At 46.6% G+C, this 19,098-nt stretch overlaps 1 protein-coding gene across 1 annotated transcript in view; it reads right to left on the reverse strand.

Moving 5' to 3' along the window:
* The window catches only part of slc30a6 (solute carrier family 30 member 6), a 61,463-nt gene that overhangs the window by 13,039 nt on the left and 29,326 nt on the right, over window positions 1-19,098 (reverse strand). Inside the window, exons 7-10 of the mRNA XM_087849949.1 lie at window positions 12,460-12,540; window positions 7,835-7,870; window positions 4,659-4,753; window positions 492-540 (exon numbers count right to left, since the gene is read on the reverse strand). Of these exons, the coding sequence (XP_087706075.1) occupies window positions 492-540; window positions 4,659-4,753; window positions 7,835-7,870; window positions 12,460-12,540 (261 nt within the window). The remainder of the gene's footprint in view (window positions 1-491; window positions 541-4,658; window positions 4,754-7,834; window positions 7,871-12,459; window positions 12,541-19,098) is intronic.

Below are 19,098 nucleotides of genomic sequence, written 5' to 3' on the forward strand. Positions count from 1 at the left end.
CGGGTCGGCCACGACCCAGGCTGAGCGTGACGGGTGCAGTTTGATGATGCTGCAGAAGAGTCGTGCCTGTTGTTGCTGACGTCTCATTCTCTTAAACGCCATCGATCGGCCTCAGAAAGACTCGCGGTTACGATAATATTCACTGAACTAACGCAGCATCGGTGGCGTAGCTTCGCAGGCTTTTCCTTCCTGACCAAGGAAAACGTCGGCAGTTCTTCTGGGCGCTGATCCTCCGGATCAACAGAATTTAAGACAAACTCTGCTCTGGTGCAAAGTCTCAGCTTCCAACCACAAATATCAGGTGACCAGAAACTGTCAGCGGGGGGATATTCAGCCCCCTGCTGCCTCGCCTCTGCGGACAGAAACTGATCTAACAGCTGTTTCTGAGAAGACGAATCAATGAGGCTGACCTTTGACCCCAGAGGACATACACCTGGGCAGGATAGATGTGTGTGTGTGTGAGTGTAAGCAGAGCGAGGAAGCGTCCTTACCTTCGACTTAAATCTGCCACGTGCTCCTGAAGCCAACTGCTGCTGGCCGCTGAGGAGAGAGAAAGATCGGTTTAATACAGCAGCCTGTCTGAGGGTCCGAGGGTGGAGCGAGGGTGGAGCGAGGGTGGAGCGAGGGTGGAGCAGTGCACGGACATGATGAGCCCGGCTCATCGATGGCTGCACTTGTTAAACTGTTCAGATCAAACACGAGGAAACTGGGGTCAGTGTCGCATTTAAAACCAAAGGAAGCTCGAACTGTTATTTTTAACCGCCGAACTCTTTGATGGCGTTTTTAATCTTTGCTATCTGAGCTGATCGGGACCTGATCAATGTGAAAACAAAGAGTTGCCTGATTTTTGTTTCTGACAAAAATGTGATGTCCACACATGAGGAGCCGGGTCCTCGCAGGTTAAACTGAGTTCACTTTCTTATTTTTTTTAAACTTTTCTGTTTTGGAAAATGTGGTTTCTGCCCTTCGAGCGCTTCATGATGTCACTCCTGTATTTAACGCCTCTCAATGAATACAAACGTGATTGGTCGGATCATCGACACTGATCGCAGAGCCTCTCACCTGCGCCGTATTAATCTTACAGTTCTCATTGGATGAGAGCATGGGCGGTGCTGGAGGGTAACTTATTACATTTACTCGAATACTTCTGTGCTGTGGTGCCATGGTTTTCTGGAAATGCATCAAATACTCAACTTTGTAATTTATACTTGTACAAGGGAATTATTTTAAGTTTAAGATTCTGTATGATTAAAGTTCATGTTTAGATTAGAGTGAAGATTAAAGAATAAAGTTTTTTATATTTATGTGCTCGCCACACACGTATGACCCCAGCTGTAGGAATATTTTATGATCATAAAATTGTTTCCTGTTTCTCCTCCTGCATCTTTTCACTACAGGCTTTGATTTTGTCGAACACAGCTGAGCTACAAGATTCACCGCTGCAGGTACTCAGTGCTCGAAGTGACGATTAAAAGAGCCCAGCTGACAGAGATGAGTCGGGCTTATGAACAAACTGATAGAAAACCATATCGGATCTCTGTAGAGGAAGCAGGTGTGACAGACTCCGCCCAGCCTGCGTCCTGGCCCGAGTCCTTCAGCGTTACAGTTTCAGACACGATGACGCTTGTTGTGGAGGAACGGAGAAGCTCGAGATGGAGAGTGGAGGACACGTTTCTGTCTCAGTGTCCCAGCTGTTTCACTCCACAGCTGCCTCTATCAGCTCCGTCCTATAGATCTGACACTCGCAGTTACCAGATTTCTTCTTCTTCTTTTTTGGTTGTTGGGTGGGCGGGGGTGGGGGGAATCTGATTACAGTGTTTAAAGTGAGGAGGGCGTCGCCGCCTCCACGATGAGGGATAAAAATACCTCCCGCTCGTCTTTAAAAAAAGATTAGCGCTCTCGCTCGGCTGCGCCGTCCCACCTTTAATGTTTGAAGACGCCGCGAAGCCCGAAGGCTCGGCGTCGGGTCAAAGGCCCTTCACATCCCATCCTGCTCAACCCCCGAGTGTGTGTGTGTGTGTGTGTGAGGGAGAGTGTGTGTGCTCTGTTTGTTTTGCTAGCAGGGTGAGTCAGTCTAAACAAACATTTTAATGGAGTGACTTATTTATGATCCGTGTGCACGAGGACGCCGCGTGTGTGTGTGTGTGTGTGTGTGTGAGTGTGTTGGCATGTCTTTCTGCTCGCATGGCCCCCTGGCACACTACATTACCACTGTCTGGAACATGGTTGCGTAATGCACTTTTAGTCTCGCTCCATCAGAGATGCTGTGTGTGTGCGTGCATGTGTGTGTGCGTGCATGTGTGTGTGCGTGCATGTGTGTGTGCGTGCATGTGTGTGTGCGTGCATGTGTGTGTGTGTGCATGTGTGTGTGCGTGCATGTGTGTGTGTAATGAGTGAGAGATTGTGTGCTTCAGCAAAGTTAAGTGCCCGTGTGTGTTTGTGTGCGAGCGCGTGCAGCTTCATCCCCCTCCTGTTCCAAAATGTCAGATGTTAAGTGATGTTGAGACTGCTCCGAACGCAAGAACAGACAGCTGACGAACACACACACACACACACACACACACACACACACACACACACACACACACACACACACTCTCTCTGACCTCATTCATCGGTAGACTGTTCATGCAGTGAGTCAGCCGGAGAGGAGAGGAGACGAGGGGAACACATGAGAGGAAAGGAGAGGAGGAGAGGATCTGTCGTCTCCTTCCATCTTTTTATTTCTCCACATGATGACGGTTTGGATTTTTAAGGAGAAATGATGGGAAAAGGAGGCTGGAGTGAAGGAATGAAGGGAGCAAAGAAGGCTCTAAGCTGTGTGGCTTGTTGTTTATGGACCTTTCAGGCTCCTCCTCCCTGCACAGGTGTACACCTGGTTGCCCAGGTATATTCTGAGGTTTATTTTTACTTTTTCATCCATCAGATTTTTAAAGTTCAGTTATCGCTACGAAGCTCAGGTGGACTTCAACTCCAACATTAGTCCTTGTTCTGCTCTGGAGAATTTTAATTCAGGTGATTATAGGCAGGGTGGAGCGGGTGGAGCGGGTGGAGCGGGTGGAGACGAGTGTCAGGGGTGAGCTGTGACAGGAGGAGAGCAGGAAGACTGAAAGAGGAGGTTTAAAGATGGCGCTGAGAGCTCCTGTGATGGTTTGGAGACGGAGCTGAGCTGATGTTCACTGGGAGCGAGCGGGAAGTCTGTATCCTACGTGGGTGGACGGCGAGTCGACTCCTGGTGCTTTTAAATGTTCTTAAAAGGGACTTCAGGAAACCTTCAGGAGCATGGAGCCGCTTTAACCTTTAAGACCGACCATAGAACCAAGTCCGCCAGAGCTTATATTATATGTTTACATGCTGTGGAGCCATTTTTGGGAGCATTTCAAGTTGCTATACATCAATACAACCATTACAGCCTAAATTTTAATAATATGTCTGCATTAAGTGCATAGTAATTACATAAATTGCAAAAAAGTGCAATAAACTACAAAAAAATGTAAAATCGTTTTTGTTTTTTTAACATATATTTCTAGTTAGAGAAATTTAAGAGGCTTATCCCTCAAAACTGTAAATACAAAAAAGTTGCACAAAATAGTTTCCCACCACAGGAAATTTATTTTGAGTGTCTTCAGAGTTTTATTTTTGAAATACACCAATTTTTATACACTGCAGGAAAAACGAAAATAAATATTATAATGCAAATTTGAAAAAAAGCAGCATATGCATCAAAATAAACTATTTCCAGCAGTGCAATATGAGTCCTAAGCATCCCAGAAACCACACAGAAAGTCAGAAAGTCAAACATAACTTATAAAAACACCAGTATAGGCTCATGAGGCCCTGATGGTAAAAAACTACTATTTTCCGCGAAAATGACGTCACTTCCGGTTTCGGGCAGGTCATGGCGGACATGCGATAGTTCGCGCTGACGTCTATTCTAATGTAGGAAGTGTTATGAACAGCTGATCGGATCGGCAAAGCGTGTTTCTGGAATATTATGTTTTTGTTGCTGCAAGTGCTTTTTATGCAGTTTTTGCAAAACTATATGTGGAAGGAAACTGTGACCGAGGACAAGCTGATGGCATAAGATGTAAGTACAACTCCTCCGGTTTCATATGCAAAAAAAATTATTGCGTTAGCTTACGTGGTTGCAGAGCTACCGGGATTTAAAAATAGTTACGCAAAACAGAGCGTGCCGGCTTTAAAGGGTTAAAGCTTCAAATCTAAAGACATTCATTTCACTCTTGTTTGTAAAAGGCTCTGAATCCATTAGGTTTGGGTTGAACTGAGTGTTTTTGATATGTGCTTCAAAATGATGCCCCAAAACCTTTAGATAACACGTCTCACAGAAACCTTAGTGATGGGTTCAGATAACAATAGCAACTGCAAACACACATTCTCGTTTTGCTATCTTAGTGAGGACATCTACTTGAAAAATAAATGCTAACCCTTAGCCTGAGCCTGACCATAACCCAACTGTAACCCTGACACTAAAGCCACATTTTGAGTCTCAAAAAATGCCTTCAAGCTTGTGGGGACCCCACGAAGATATGAATACACACACACACACACACACACACACACACACACACACACACACACACACACACAGCAGGTGAGGACACGCGCTGGTTTAACTGCGATGAAGAGGCAGGACGTACCTTCTGAGACGTAGGCGAATGGTTTGTTCCTGACCGACAGTAAAGTCAGCAGGTTGAAGAAGAGAGCGACGAAGGTCCCGACCAGCAGACGCCCGCTGCAGACAGAGAGGAACACGTTCAACATGTTATCCAGACACGGTTAGGTCTGCAGACGTTCCCACAGGAACACGAGGTTCACATGTAGACAGATCTGAATCAAAGGACTCTGATCGCCTCAATTCAAGGAGCCAAACACAAATATTGCTTTAAAGGTTTATGACTGCAGTCGCTTTTGTTCATTTTCAGATGAAGAAGTAGAATAAAGTCCATGAAAAAATCTAAGATACACTTTTTGTATTTTAAACATACATGTTAAAGGAATGACGGTCGATTGTGGATTAAGATGCTGGAACGATGAACTTATATTTGCTTTTTCTTTCTATTTAAATGAAATAATTTGTGCTGGCAACCTCAGGTGTGCCATCTTCTTTATATTTTGCGTTCACTGAGATTTTTGTATTTTTTAGCTGCGGCTCTTTGAGCATCGAGCTCTGATCAGGGATGGATTTCCATCGATCAGAGTTGGATTCAGGAGCTGATGATCGGCTTGCTGCACGAGGTTATTGTAGTTATCTAAAACTAAAAACTTAAACCTTTAAAAAACTGAAACCTCGAGGGTTTCACTTACTAAACAAACACTGAAACGATGAAGTGGAGCAAACAGACTGAACCCCCACGTGGCCACACCCTCGCCTCCCCGAGACCTTTCCCAGCGATCGGGCCCTCAGATCATCTGACCGCGCTCTCAAGGCTGTACCTCCTAAAGTGTGACCCTGAAAGCGCACGTTTACAGGGTCGCCTTCATCTGTCATCACTGATCTGAGCTACAGCCATGCATGCTGGGATATGTACGCCTCTTTAATGGGTGAAGCACTGCTCTAAGACCTGCTGTACACATGAAGGTAAAACGTTTAGAGTTTGTCAAAGTAAACCAACAATTTTAAGGTTTGAAACATTTTAACAAGTGAAATCTAAAAAAAGTCGTCGTCAGCTAAACAGCTGAAGTACAGATTAGTGTTTTTAATTAACATCCTTGTAATAAGAGCCTGTAAATAGATGCTCAGTAAACCGTGTTAATGAGACTTAATAAACAAACAAACAGAGTTTGAGCTCGACGGCCGTTTGAGTGATTAAAATTTAATGGTTAATGTTTTTAAGGCTTTGTCTTTGTGTCCCCAGAAGAAGTCGAGTGACTGTGTAGTGTGAGCACAGATTCACACACACACACACACACACACACACACACACACACACACACACACACACACTCACACTAATCACACGGGACAATCCATTTAAGAGCCTAGAAATTTGGTCCAAACAATCAGCGGGAGGCGAAACGCTGCCCGACGGTGAGCCAGAATAACTGGATGATAACCTCCTCCTCCCTTTAAAAAGGAGATTAAAGAGAGAGAGAGTGTGTGGATGTCTCTCGCTCGGCGGACACCTTTCATGCCGTCCAATCACATCTCGTCAGAGAGGAGAGAGAGAGAGAGCGGAGTGGGGGGGTAATCTCGTCACAAGAGACAGGTTTAAAGCTCGCTGTTTTATTTTATAAAAGCCGTCGCTAATCTGCTTTAGAACCGAGAGATGGACAAAGACGGAGAGGGGACGAGCGAGAGAGGAGAAATTATATTGCAGAAATCAATAATCGTGATTGTTTTGGTCAGATTTTAAAATAACTATCACTGACTCTGGGTCGTCTGGTTGGGAGTTTAGGGGAGTCGTCGTGTAATCAGTATAAAAGAGAGCCGCAGTTTCTGAAACACGAAGCCGATACTGCCTTAAACCTGCATTCTGTTTAACATCCACCAGGGGGCGACAGGTGTGGGACGAAAAAGACTTCCAGTCCTGCTGAAACTAAGAGAAAACTCAAAATCAACAACCTGTAGTGATGACTGGAAAAATAACAATCGGTGAGCTGGTTCTAAAAGCGAGGTTGAGACAAGCGATGGAGGCAACCGCCAATCAGAGTGAAGGGTACGATGGATTGACTTATTCTGAGTGGTAAACATATCAGAGATATGGATCCTGTGGATCCTGAAATACCAACCACCAGATACAAAACAGTGCAGGAAACTTAAACTAAAGTTATTGAAGGATCACTTTGCATGAAGGCGGGACATCAGCACGAGGTGCTTCTGACATGGAAGGCCAGCCTGAAACCTCCACCATGAGAAGTATTGCTGCGTCACGTGGGGGTAACGAGAAGCTTGGGCAGCATCAGGTTATCCCCAAGCTTTCCTGGACTAACCCGGGGTCTCCTTTTGGTTTGGCGTCCTGATATCCAGGAGACGAACTCGGCTGACCACTTCCATCTGAGTTCACGACCGTTAGCGACTCAGCTCCCTTTACCGCGATGGTTTGGTACAGTGCTCGCATCACTGGGACCAATCTGGAGTCAGCGTCTCACTCCATCTTCAGTCACCGCTGAACAAAATCGCAGGTTTTCTAAAGTCCTCTCGCTCGTCACTCTGGTTCTAAAAGACCAAGATGGCGCCTGTGAGAGTTCTCAGCTCACAGCTTCAGAACACGCATCCATCATTCTGCTGTCTGTGCTGAAGAGACTCGCACTCCTGTACCGTCGACAAACTAAAATATAGACCAGAGACTTCCCATTCAGACGCAAACTGAGTTAAACTTTGGTGTTTGGCTGCGCTGACGCCTCAAAGGTTCAGTAAAACCTCCACGCTCCACCTTCCCAACGCTCATATCTCCACTCTGATTACCTTGATGTTTATTTCAGACGTGACAAGAAATCTGAACAACCTACAGAAAACTCTGACACCAGGAAAACACTCGGTAGGTATGGAAAACATAAACGATACCACTAACGATACTGGTCTGCTTTAGTTGGTGTATGCAGACTGGTCAGTGAAGGAGGCGAGGGTTCAGCGTGCTGCTGTGGACAAACACCATCCTCCGACTCAGTCCCAATCCCGCCGTGTTTGTGGGTCTGTCTGACCCAGTTTGTTTGGGATGTTCTGTTCTGACAACAGCTGGCAGGCTCTGTGTGTGTGCTTTTACAGACACACACGGGGGTATCATGCTGTGTCTGTTTATTTTACAATGTCACATGGGAATGTGTGTGTGTGTGTGTGTGTGTGTGTGTGTGTGGGTGCAGGGGTAATACTTACGTATGGACCTCAGGCTGCTCCATGAAGCGCTCCACACTAACAAAACAGAAACAAACACCGTCAACAACAGCGGCCAGGTGGGACTACACTGTGTGTGTGTGTGTGTGTGTGTGCGTGTGTGTGTGTGTGTGTGTGAGAGCTAGAGGCAGAGTGATCGAGACAAATGAAATGAATGAAAGGAGACAAGGGGTGAACAAACAGAGAGAAAACAGGAAATACATTAACACACATGCACGCACAAGCATGCATGACATGGTTTCATCTGGCTCCGCCCCCTGTGCTGCTGCCCTACTGAGCCTTTCATGGTGTGCACAGATGCCCCCCCCTCCCCCAACATGCACGCGCACACACACACAAATCTTTGTGTGTGTGTGCGCTGCCTCGCTCACAGGGAGGAGCAGAAACGAAGAAAATCACAGACCTTTAAATTAAACAGCAGCATCAAAGCCGTGAACGTCCACCAGCAGCACACAGGAAGATTTAACCCTCGAGTGCCTGGCCTGGTGCACAGTCACCAAACATGAGTGTATCAGATGAAATGGTCACGACTTTTAACCTGTTCATTTGAGTTTCTACTCGTAACTGCAAATCCTCCAAAGAGAGCCATGTTTCCTGACTTTCTTTCCTAAACCACCTCAACCTGACGGAGCTGCAACTCCACGCCGCCTTCAGAGCTCCTCCTGTCTGAGCTCCTCCCCGTACCTCGAAAGACAAATCTCATTCCTGCTGTTTGCATCTGCAGCCTCATGGTTCTGGTCATCCAAGAGTTCATGACAGAGGGAGCCACAGACAGAGGGAGCCACAGACAGAGGGACACAAGGACAGAGGGAGCCACCGACAGAGGGACACAAGGACAGAGGGAGCCACAGACAGAGGAACCCACCGACAGAGGGACACAAGGACAGAGGGAGCCACAGACAGAGGAACCCACAGACAGAGGGAGCCACAGACAGAGGGAGCCACAGACAGAGGGAGCCACAGACAGAGGGACCCAAGGACAGAGGGACACAAGGACAGAGGGAGCCACCGACAGAGGGACACAAGGACAGAGGGAGCCACAGACAGAGGAACCCACAGACAGAGGGACACAAGGACAGAGGAACCCACAGACAGAGGGAGCCACGGACAGAGGAACCCACAGACAGAGGAACCCACAGACAGAGGAACCCACAGACAGAGGGACACAAGGACAGAGGGACACAAGGACGGAGGGAGCCACAGACAGAGGGACACAAGGACAGAGGGAGCCACAGACAGAGGGAGCCACAGACAGAGGGAGCCACAGACAGAGGGACCCAAGGACAGAGGGACACAAGGACAGAGGGAGCCACCGACAGAGGGACACAGACAGAGGGAGCCACAGACAGAGGAACCCACCGACAGAGGGACACAAGGACAGAGGGAGCCACAGACAGAGGGAGCCACAGACAGAGGGAGCCACAGACAGAGGGACCCAAGGACAGAGGGAGCCACCGACAGAGGGACACAAGGACAGAGGGAGCCACAGACAGAGGAACCCACAGACACAAGGACAGAGGGAGCCACAGACAGAGGAACCCACAGACAGAGGAACCCACAGACAGAGGAACCCACAGACAGAGGGAGCCACGGACAGAGGAACCCACAGACAGAGGAACCCACAGACAGAGGAACCCACAGACAGAGGGACACAAGGACAGAGGGAGCCACAGACAGAGGAACCCCCCAGACAGAGGAACCCACAGACAGAGGGACACAAGGACAGAGGGACACAAGGACAGAGGGAGCCACAGACAGAGGGACCCACAGACAGAGGGAGCCACAGACAGAGGGACACAAGGACAGAGGGAGCCACCGACAGAGGGAGCCACCGACAGAGGGAGCCACAGACAGAGGAACCCACAGACAGAGGGACCCACAGACAGAGGGACCCACAGACAGAAGGACCCACAGACAGAGGAACCCACAGACAGAGGGACACAAGGACAGAGGGAGCCACAGACAGAGGGAGCCACAGACAGAGGAACCCACAGACAGAGGGACCCACAGACAGAGGGACACAAGGACAGAGGGACCCACAGACAGAAGGACCCACAGACAGAGGAACCCACAGACAGAGGGACACAAGGACAGAGGGAGCCACAGACAGAGGGACACAAGGACAGAGGGAGCCACAGACAGAGGGACCCACAGACAGATGGACCCACGGACAGAGGGAGCCACAGACAGAGGGTAGGTGGACTGACAGATCTAAAGCTGAGCTCAGTCTGATAACACGTCTGTATCAAACCTCACATTCCTCCTTTGCATCACTCGTGAAGAAGAACATCCCAGAATATCTGCGCGCTCTCTCAGCCCTGAGGTTCTGGGACTAAACACCTTCATGGTTAAATTTAGGCACTGAAAATGAGGTGCAGGCTGTTTTTCATCCATGTCACCTCCGTGAATCTGCACAGAGAGACAGACTCTGCAGCAGTAAATCTCGTGACCCTCGGTGTGTTAGGTCGGAATTAGAAGCTCGCCACACCGATGATCCAGCTGATGTACGAGTCGTGGTGAACTTGACGTGTTGAATTTACCTGAGACATTTCACTGACAGCTGCAGTGCTGTTTTTGTTTTTCACAGGTCTGAACTGAAGACTTTAACCTCACTGAACCACAAACCGATCGGCCGTATTTAACCCTGATGAGATTTTTGCTTTTATTAATGGAGCTAATCAAGTTTACTCGGAGTAAATCACTTTATGCAGCATTCAGGTTTGCAATATTAAAACTAAGACCCAGGCTAAGCTGCAGAGTCCTGACTGAGCGCAGACAGAGAGCACATTTCCCCATCATTAGTGTCTCTGTGGAGAAATGAATTTAAAATCCTTAAACGTCAGGCCCGATTAAAGACCTCGTAGCAGCACATCCTCCACACACTGCAGGCTGACTCGTGGTTTGCAGAGTAACTCAACGTTATAATGGAAGGCACAGCAGTCAGGACGCTCTCCTGTGGAGCGAGTCGCAGTAATAAATACAAATGAACTTTCTGTGAATCTCATTTTGCTCTTACACAAAGGCCACGTTTACAAACTGCTCTGTGCTATTTTAGGTGTGTGTGGTCAGTTTTCCTCGACGCTCCGTTAATAAATGCATTTATGCGGATTGATAAATGCTGAGGCCAATATTCCCAAAACACACACATGTGTCTGCAGATGAAAGTGTGAACAGACCTGTGTGTGTGTCTGTGTGTGTTTCAGTTTACTGGAAAGGGAAAGGAACCCCTCCCTCCCCTGAGAACTGACCGCAGGACAACCTCACACAGACCACCTGAAGGTGTGACTGTGTGTTTGTGTGTGTGTTACACTGACAGACACAGCTAGGCAGTGACATTCCCACAGTCTGAAAAACATCTCACACACACACACACACACACACACACACACACACTACAGAAACCCACTTGGCCAAAAAGTGTTTGTGTTTTAGAGTTTAGCAGAAAAACTATTTCACACCCATTTTTGTCCAGTTGTTTAACCCTTTAAGACCTACCATAGAACCAAGTCCGCCAGAGCTTATATTATATGTTTACATGCTGTGGAGCCATTTTTGGGAGCATTTCAAGTTGCTATACATCAATACAACCATTACAGCCTACATTTTAATAATATGTCTGCATTAAGTGCATAGTAATTACATAAATTGCAAGAAAGTGCAATAAACTACAAAAAAATTGAAAATCGTTTTTGCTTTTTTAACATATATTTCTAGTTAGAGAAATTTAAGAGGCTTATCCCTCAAAACTGTAAATACAAAAAAGTTGCACAAAATAGTTTCCCACCACAGGAAATTTATTTTGAGTGTCTTCATAGTTTTATTTTTGAAATACACCAATTTTTATACACTGCAGGAAAAACGAAAATAAATATTATGATGCAAATTTGCAAAAAAGCAGCATATGCATCAAAATAAACTATTTCCAGCAGTGCAATATGAGTCCTAAGCATCCCAGAAACCACACAGAAAGTCATAAAGTCAAACATAACTTTTAAAAACACCAGTATAGGCTCATGAGGCCCTGATGGTAAAAAACTACATTTCCGCGAAAATGACGTCACTTCCGGTTTCGAGCAGGTCATGGCGGACATGCAAAAGTTCGCACTGATGGACGTAGGAAGTGTTACGAACAGCTGATCGGATCGGCAAAGCGTGTTTCTGGAATATTATGTTTTTGTTGCTGCAAGTGCTTTTTATGCAGTTTTTGCAAAACTTATGTGGAAGGAAACTGTGACCGAGGACAAGCTGATGGCATAAGATGTAAGTACAACTCCTCCGGTTTCATATGCAAAAAAAAATTATTGTGCTAGCTTATGTGGTTGCAGAGCTACCGGGATTTAAAAATAGTTACGCAAAACGGAGCATGCTGCTCTGACCGGTTTTAAAGGGTTAACATCAGTCTCATCACAGTTTGCAAGAACTATAACTGTCAGTTTGTGAGATCACTGTTTGAAAAACGCTGGCAGGAGTAAAGAAAGAAGGACTTTTTCCACTTAGACGTGAATGAAGTGTGTGTTCACACTTTTACCCGAACAAACCACGGGTTCACAAACGTTTGAATGTTCCTACAGGAGGATTAAAAGTGTGTGTTAGAGAGACCTACACACCTTTCCTTCAGGATGAACAAAGCTCCCAGCTGGACGAGAACAGTGGAGGCAAAAACTGCCAAAACTTCCAGTCTTTCAAACCTGCAGACAAGAGGAACACACACACACACATAGTCAGATATATATACACACGACACACCAACACACTCATCAAAATCCAAAAACGCTGATGTTTTGGACTCATGCGGTCAGTTCCTGGCGGCTTTGAGCACCTATGAGCAATATTCCCACTGCAGCAGCTTCGGCGGCCGAGGGAGATCTGCTCAGCATCTACAGGGTTGGATGCTTGATTCAGATTCTAGGTCTAAATGTTTCCCTGAAACACCTCAAGAAAAAGAGATTACGATTTCTATTTTCATGGGCCTCTGTCAAAAACAAAAAAGTAAAAATCGGTAGATTAAGAGCAAAAAAAGGAAAATTACGGAGTAAAAATAGTCAAATATAGAATAAAACAGAATGGAGTTTATTGCTTCCAGACTCAAACATGAAGCTGAGGTCTGTCGTCTCCGAGCCTCGGCACACGTCCCTGCTTTGGCTTCACACTTTAATGCTCATGCACAGGAACACAGCCTGACATAACCTCTCCACAGGGAGACAAAGGAACCGCTCCACTCTCTAACACCAGCTTTACTGAAGCATATTCAAATATAGTCACTCAAATATACATTAGATCCAACTCACTACAATAACCTGAACCAGGATGTGCCACAGCTGCAGATGCATGTCAAATCAAAACGAAGCAAGCGTCGGCCTCAGGGCGAAGAGATGAAGCTGCGACTCAAAGTACTACAGCTGCAGTTCCTCTAGTGTCCACCAGAGGCTCCGTCAGTGAGTCCGTCTCCATTAGGGCTGGGTATCGATTTTGATTTCTGTGATCAATTCGATTTAATTCAATTTGGACTCAAACGGTCAGAAATATTATAATTCTGATCATTTATCAGCACATCGCCATACTTTATATATGTATAAAAACAAGGCTGACGCTGCGAGACTTCATCAGAGGAGTGAGCATCACAGCAGACGCCTTTGTGTCAAAGTCACTGAGGATAAAACAGAAAAACATGAAGCACATGTTCCTGTTCTGGCTTTTTCTAACAGAGAACCTTAAAAATATTCTGCAGTCGGTCAAAAACTGAAGAAAACCACGAATCAACATCTTTACGTTACCTGATGCTGCTGAAGTGAAGCAGAGCAAAGTTACAGAGGTTTGATTACACGCACAGCGAAGAGTTTTGTAATTTGGCATCACTTTAAAAAGTTTACAGAAATGAGGCTTTACTGTCATTTTTGGAGGAAAAAAACCAGCGGCCGACAGCACTGAACACAACTGTAGACTCGTACGTAACAAGCAACAGAATAATGCAGAAAACTGAGATGTTTGATGGTAAACTGGAGTACGCTGAGAGAGAGAGCTGTGAGGAAGTGTGATTTTATCGTGGTGGAAGCAAAAGTAAAAGAGAATTCATGACGATGTTTATCGAACGTGTAGTTTGGATCTTCTTTTGCTGCTGGTTCAGTGAACTTTGGCTGGAGTGATGAAACCTGCAGCCTCAGAATCTGTGAGACGTCGGCTTTCAGCCCCGGGGGCGTGTCCGTACCATCGAGTGACCGTGTACCTGCTCTCATTTACTGTTTCACCGGTTTGGCAGGTGCTGAAATAGTTTTGTGACCTTTAACCTGAGATTCTGGCGTTTCTGGCAAAATATATTTACAGTTAAAAATCGATTCAGGATTTAATGAATGAATATCGTTTTATTCAAACTAAAATCATTTTGAATTGGAAAAAATGATTTTTTAAACCCACCCCGAGTCCCCTCAGACTCTCAGGTTAAAGTTTACATCCTGATGCACTGATGTAAATTTAAGGAGGACTGGTTCGGTTTGATCCATTCGATCCCTGTACAACCGTTGCAAGAGCTTGGTTCGCGTTGCCGGCAATAAGTCGGACTCGTTCCCGGTGGGTGATGGGCTCCGCCAGGGCTGCCCTTTGTCACCGGTTCTGTTCATAATTTTTATGGACAGGATTTCTAGGCGCAGCCAAGTGGCGGAGGGCTTTCGCTTTGGTGGCCTCAGAATCTCATCTCTGCTTTTTGCGGATGATGTGGTTCTGTTGGCTTCATCGGGTGAGGGCCTCCAGCTCGCACTGGAGCGGTTCGCAGTCGAGTGTGAAGCAGCGGGAATGAGGATCAGCACCTCCAAATCTGAGGCCATGGTTCTCAGCCGGAAAAGGGTGGAGTGCCCACTCCGGGTCGGGGATGAGTTCCTGCCCCAAGTGGAGGAGTTCAAGTACCTCGGGGTCTTGTTCGCGAGTGATGGGAGAAGGGAGCCGGAGATCGACAGACGGATTGGGGCTGCAGCTGCAGTAATGCAGACGCTGCACCGGTCCGTCGTGGTGAAGAGGGAGCTGAGTGTAAAAGCGAAGCTCTCAATTTACCGGTCGATCTACGTCCCTACCCTCACCTATGGCCACGAGCTGTGGGTAGTGACGCAAAGAACGAGATCGCGGATACAAGCGGCAGAAATGAGCTTCCTCCGAAGGGTGGCTGGCCTCTCCCTTAGAGATAGGGTGAGAGCTTCGGCCATCCGGGAGGGGCTCAGAGTAGAGCCGCTGCTGCTCCACATCGAAAGGAGCCAGCTGAGGTGGTTCGGGCATCTGACAAGGATGCCTCCTGGGCGCCTCCTGGGAGAGGTGTTCCAGGCATGTCCCACCGGGAGGAGGCCCCGGGGCAGACCCAGGATACGCTGGAGAGATTATATCTCTCGGCTGGCCTGGGAACGCCTTGGTGTTCCCCCGGATAAGCTGGAGGAGGTGGCTGGGGAGAGGGAGGTCTGGGCCTCTTTGCTTAGGCTGCTGCCCCCGCGACCCGGCCTCGGATAAAGCGGATGAAGATGGATGGATGGTTCGGTTTGAGTCTGCAGTCTCAGAGGAGGAAGCTCAGGTAAAACATACTGACGGCTGCATTACGTGTGAGTATTCTCTGTGAGGAACCAAAGCTCAACACCAGCTGATTCAGACCGGAGTAAACCCTTTTGTCACCAATAACAACCATGAATACACCTGAGTTTAACTCCACCCTCTCACATCCACCCTGTTTATCGCACACATTCACACGTTCTTTCCTTTCACAGGAAGTACAGTTTCTCTCAGAAGACACTTTGATTTCCAGGTGCCTGTTTAGCCCCTCCCTCTCGCAGTCATCTGTCCTGACCCTGCAGGTCTTGTTGAGGTGAACAGATCGGGACTAAGAGGCTGAGTGGATTCAGTCTCAGCTCTAAAGAACAAACTTGGCTGCACAGTTAGAGGTTTGGTTTCTGAATGTGACCGCGTTCAGAAATCTCTGAACCTCTCAGCCGGTGTCGTCACCGCCGCTCCGTTTGTGGCAGCACATCGTGTGGGCGGGACTCGTCACCGGGGAAAAATGGGGATGTCTATTTCCGAGCAGCGAGATAAGGCGGACAGAGACAGGAATGGGGCGACGCCAGTCCTTCGCACAATGGTGGCGACAGTGGTGATGAGCTGTCAAGATACTGTTGCCATAGAGACAAAAACCAGAGACTTATGAAGCGACTGGATTTGTCCAAAGTCCTTCAATCTCAGAAAAACCCTGTTTAAGTGCGAACACTGATGGATCTGAACTCTTCCATACTTATTTTTCCTAAAGATAACTATAACATGTGCCAATTCCTGTTTTTGATTTTAGACCAATAAGATTCAGCAGCTCGTAGGACCGCCTTCAGCAACAGTAAGCTGCTGTGATGGTGTCTACTCTTCTTTACGGCGTTGCTTCAGCTCACAGAGGTTTTCAGCACAGCTCGTTGAAGCTGCAGCATCTCAGTCAAGCTGAGCTCTGCGCTGTGACATCACCATCGCTGCAGCTTCATTCTGTCCTTCTTCAGCTGTTCTGTTGCAGGTTTGCTGCTGTGATTGGATCTTTGTCCTGTAGCTGTGGGACACATGTATACTGAGGAGTTCACGGTCCACTCCACGTGCTCACAGCTGGTCTGAGGAGTTGGTTTTGTGCATTAACGTCTCCTCTGTGGTCTCGTCTGTTCCAGCCGTCTTGTTCTTTGTTCAGATGCAGCTTTGCAAACCTCAGCTGTGCTGCTAGCCTTTCCAAACCTGCCATGACCTTTAACCTTCAGCCTGCTAACTGAGGCCTGTAGAGTCTGCAGTGGAGCACAGCCCGGTCTGACCTCAGGGGGACTTTGCTGGACGTCCATTCCTGAGAGGACTGTGGCATTAACACACCTGAGCGCTCCAAACCTCTGCTTTACAGATGTGCTCACTCTTACTGATGCTCAACTAATCAAGTGCGTTGATTAGCAGCACCTGCCTGGTAATCCAAACAACAAATATGTGTGTGTGGTGGGGACGGGGGGGACGGGGGGACAAGGTCTTGTGAGAGACTTTACTCGACGCCAGCGGACTAACTCCCAACGCCTTCAGGTTAATGGGTTCCTCGTCTCACCAGGACTGCAGAGTGGGGACGCTCACATATGACCCACTGATGTGGGGTCAAAGGTCACACTCTGCTCTGCAACCTCCTGTGGTTAATCTACACAGGCTCCACGTGAAGCTGCCGTCTCCTCCGAGTTAAAGATAAGATCGATATTGATCGTACATGAAGTCAGAGTTTAGTGAGGACGCGTTATTACCGTCCATCACGCCGCTGACTGAGTCACTGCTCAACCTGGAAACGCGCTCAGTGCTAATGAATCGACACCACGCTGTCGGGTGATGACGATGATGTTTTGGGGGAAACAGAATTAGAAGCTGCCTCTTCGTTCTGACAGCCCTGTCACAGTGCAGATGACAGCTGCGCTATTCATGGTTTATAATTGGTTCAAACATTTGAGTCTAAACATTTATTCACCCTGTAAATCCACTTTGTGTTATAGTCACACACTAATGCAGCGTATGAAAGCTCTTGGTTACTTTTAGAATTTAACTGTTATTATGTGAAATTATTTTCATGTATCTGAGATATTTTATTTCTAACAGTTTGCATTTAGTGTTTAATTTCATGTTCTTAACGTCTGGGATGAATAAAAGAATATTTCTGATTAAAAATACTTATGGGGATAGTTTTGACTGCTAATTTAAATGTTTGAATGATAACGTCCCACTGTGATCAGGTGGTCATCACCGAGTTAAGATCTGGATCATGTTGATCTTTTTTGATGTCCCTTATTAAATTGTACATTTACTGTTTTCTTGTTTTTATGCATCATGTCTTAATTTTAATGAACTGTAAATTGTCTTTATCAGCATCATTTCATACAATTTATTTTATTTGTATATTCTAAACATACTCTGGGTATAATTACAGTTAATTGGTCATTTTGGGCAGATAAGCTCCGCCCACCTACTGATCAAACCTTTGGTTTGTGAAGGATGCCCAATCAGAAGAACGCTGATTTCATGGAGGAATTAAAATAGTTTGATGATCCTACAGGCTGCAGAAAAGCACAGAATCAGTAAAATATGGATTATTTCGAACTGTGAATCATGCAAAGCTGCTCTAACAGAGTTAGAATAAAAATATGGAGCTGGATAACTTTCATGATAAGCTACTGTGATCAAACTAAACTGCAGCCTGAGGTGAAGAATTAGAACAAACATGGATCAGGCTAATTCCTGAAGAGACCAGTCCAGCTCCGGTGGGGTTTAAAGGAGTCAGACACTGGTTGAACTGGGCTGTGGGCCATTTAGGTACTGAAAGTCCATTAGGACACACACACAACTGCAGACACACAAACACACACTTGGGCATTATGGGTGTCAACTGAAGCTGAAAAGCAGATTTCCACACGATCACCAGTCTCCCACACCTCAAGGTCAGAGATCACCTGTCAGCTGCAAAAGCACTGTTTAGCCAGCTCACAGACACACACAGACAGTAAACTGGCTGTGTGTGTGTGTTCGTGAGAGACACACAAACAAATGACAGCACATAAACAAACACATATGGAGCCCAAACCAAAAACAAGAAAGCGATGCTGATACATTCATGTCAGTAACGACTGCAGTAAATATAAACCAACGGATGCCTAAAAGTAAAACTCTCAGGTCTGGACCTGGAAAATGAGTCTACAGTCTGGAGTGGATCACGGCCACAGAAGGTCGCTGCTAATTTCACTTTTCAGAGACAACGTTTAACAATGAAAACCGAAAGCAAAGGCGCAAAGGATCCCACAAATCTGCTCAGAAATACTGCAGCGTGCGCTAAAAAGGACGGGCTCGCTCAAAATTACACTTCAAAAGAAGTACAGCAAAGCATAGACTGTATAATAAAGATGGAGCTAATCACTGTGCATTAAGTCCAATTTTTATGCTTCAACTTAAGCATTTTACACAGACAGAAATACCTGCTAATTAATGCTGGAGACGTCACAGACAGTCTGTTCAAACGATATCTGGTCCAACTGTAAAAACACGGCCCAGAGGTCCCGTTCAGAGGACAGCTAGCAGCTGTCAGTCAAAGAGGCCACGCCCATAATAATGGAAACATTTTGGTTTTAATACAATTTAAACAGCTAAGTTATAAAAACCTTTTCTCCCTGTACAGTTGTTGTGAAATTATCTATAAAAACCAGAACAGTTTGTGCATCGAGCTGCAAACACGTTTATTTCTGCTG

The sequence above is a fragment of the Neolamprologus brichardi genome, chromosome 13 (genome assembly GCF_056152115.1).
Source record: "Neolamprologus brichardi isolate AB-2024 chromosome 13, ASM5615211v1, whole genome shotgun sequence".
In the NCBI taxonomy this organism is placed as follows: Eukaryota; Metazoa; Chordata; class Actinopteri; order Cichliformes; family Cichlidae; genus Neolamprologus; species Neolamprologus brichardi.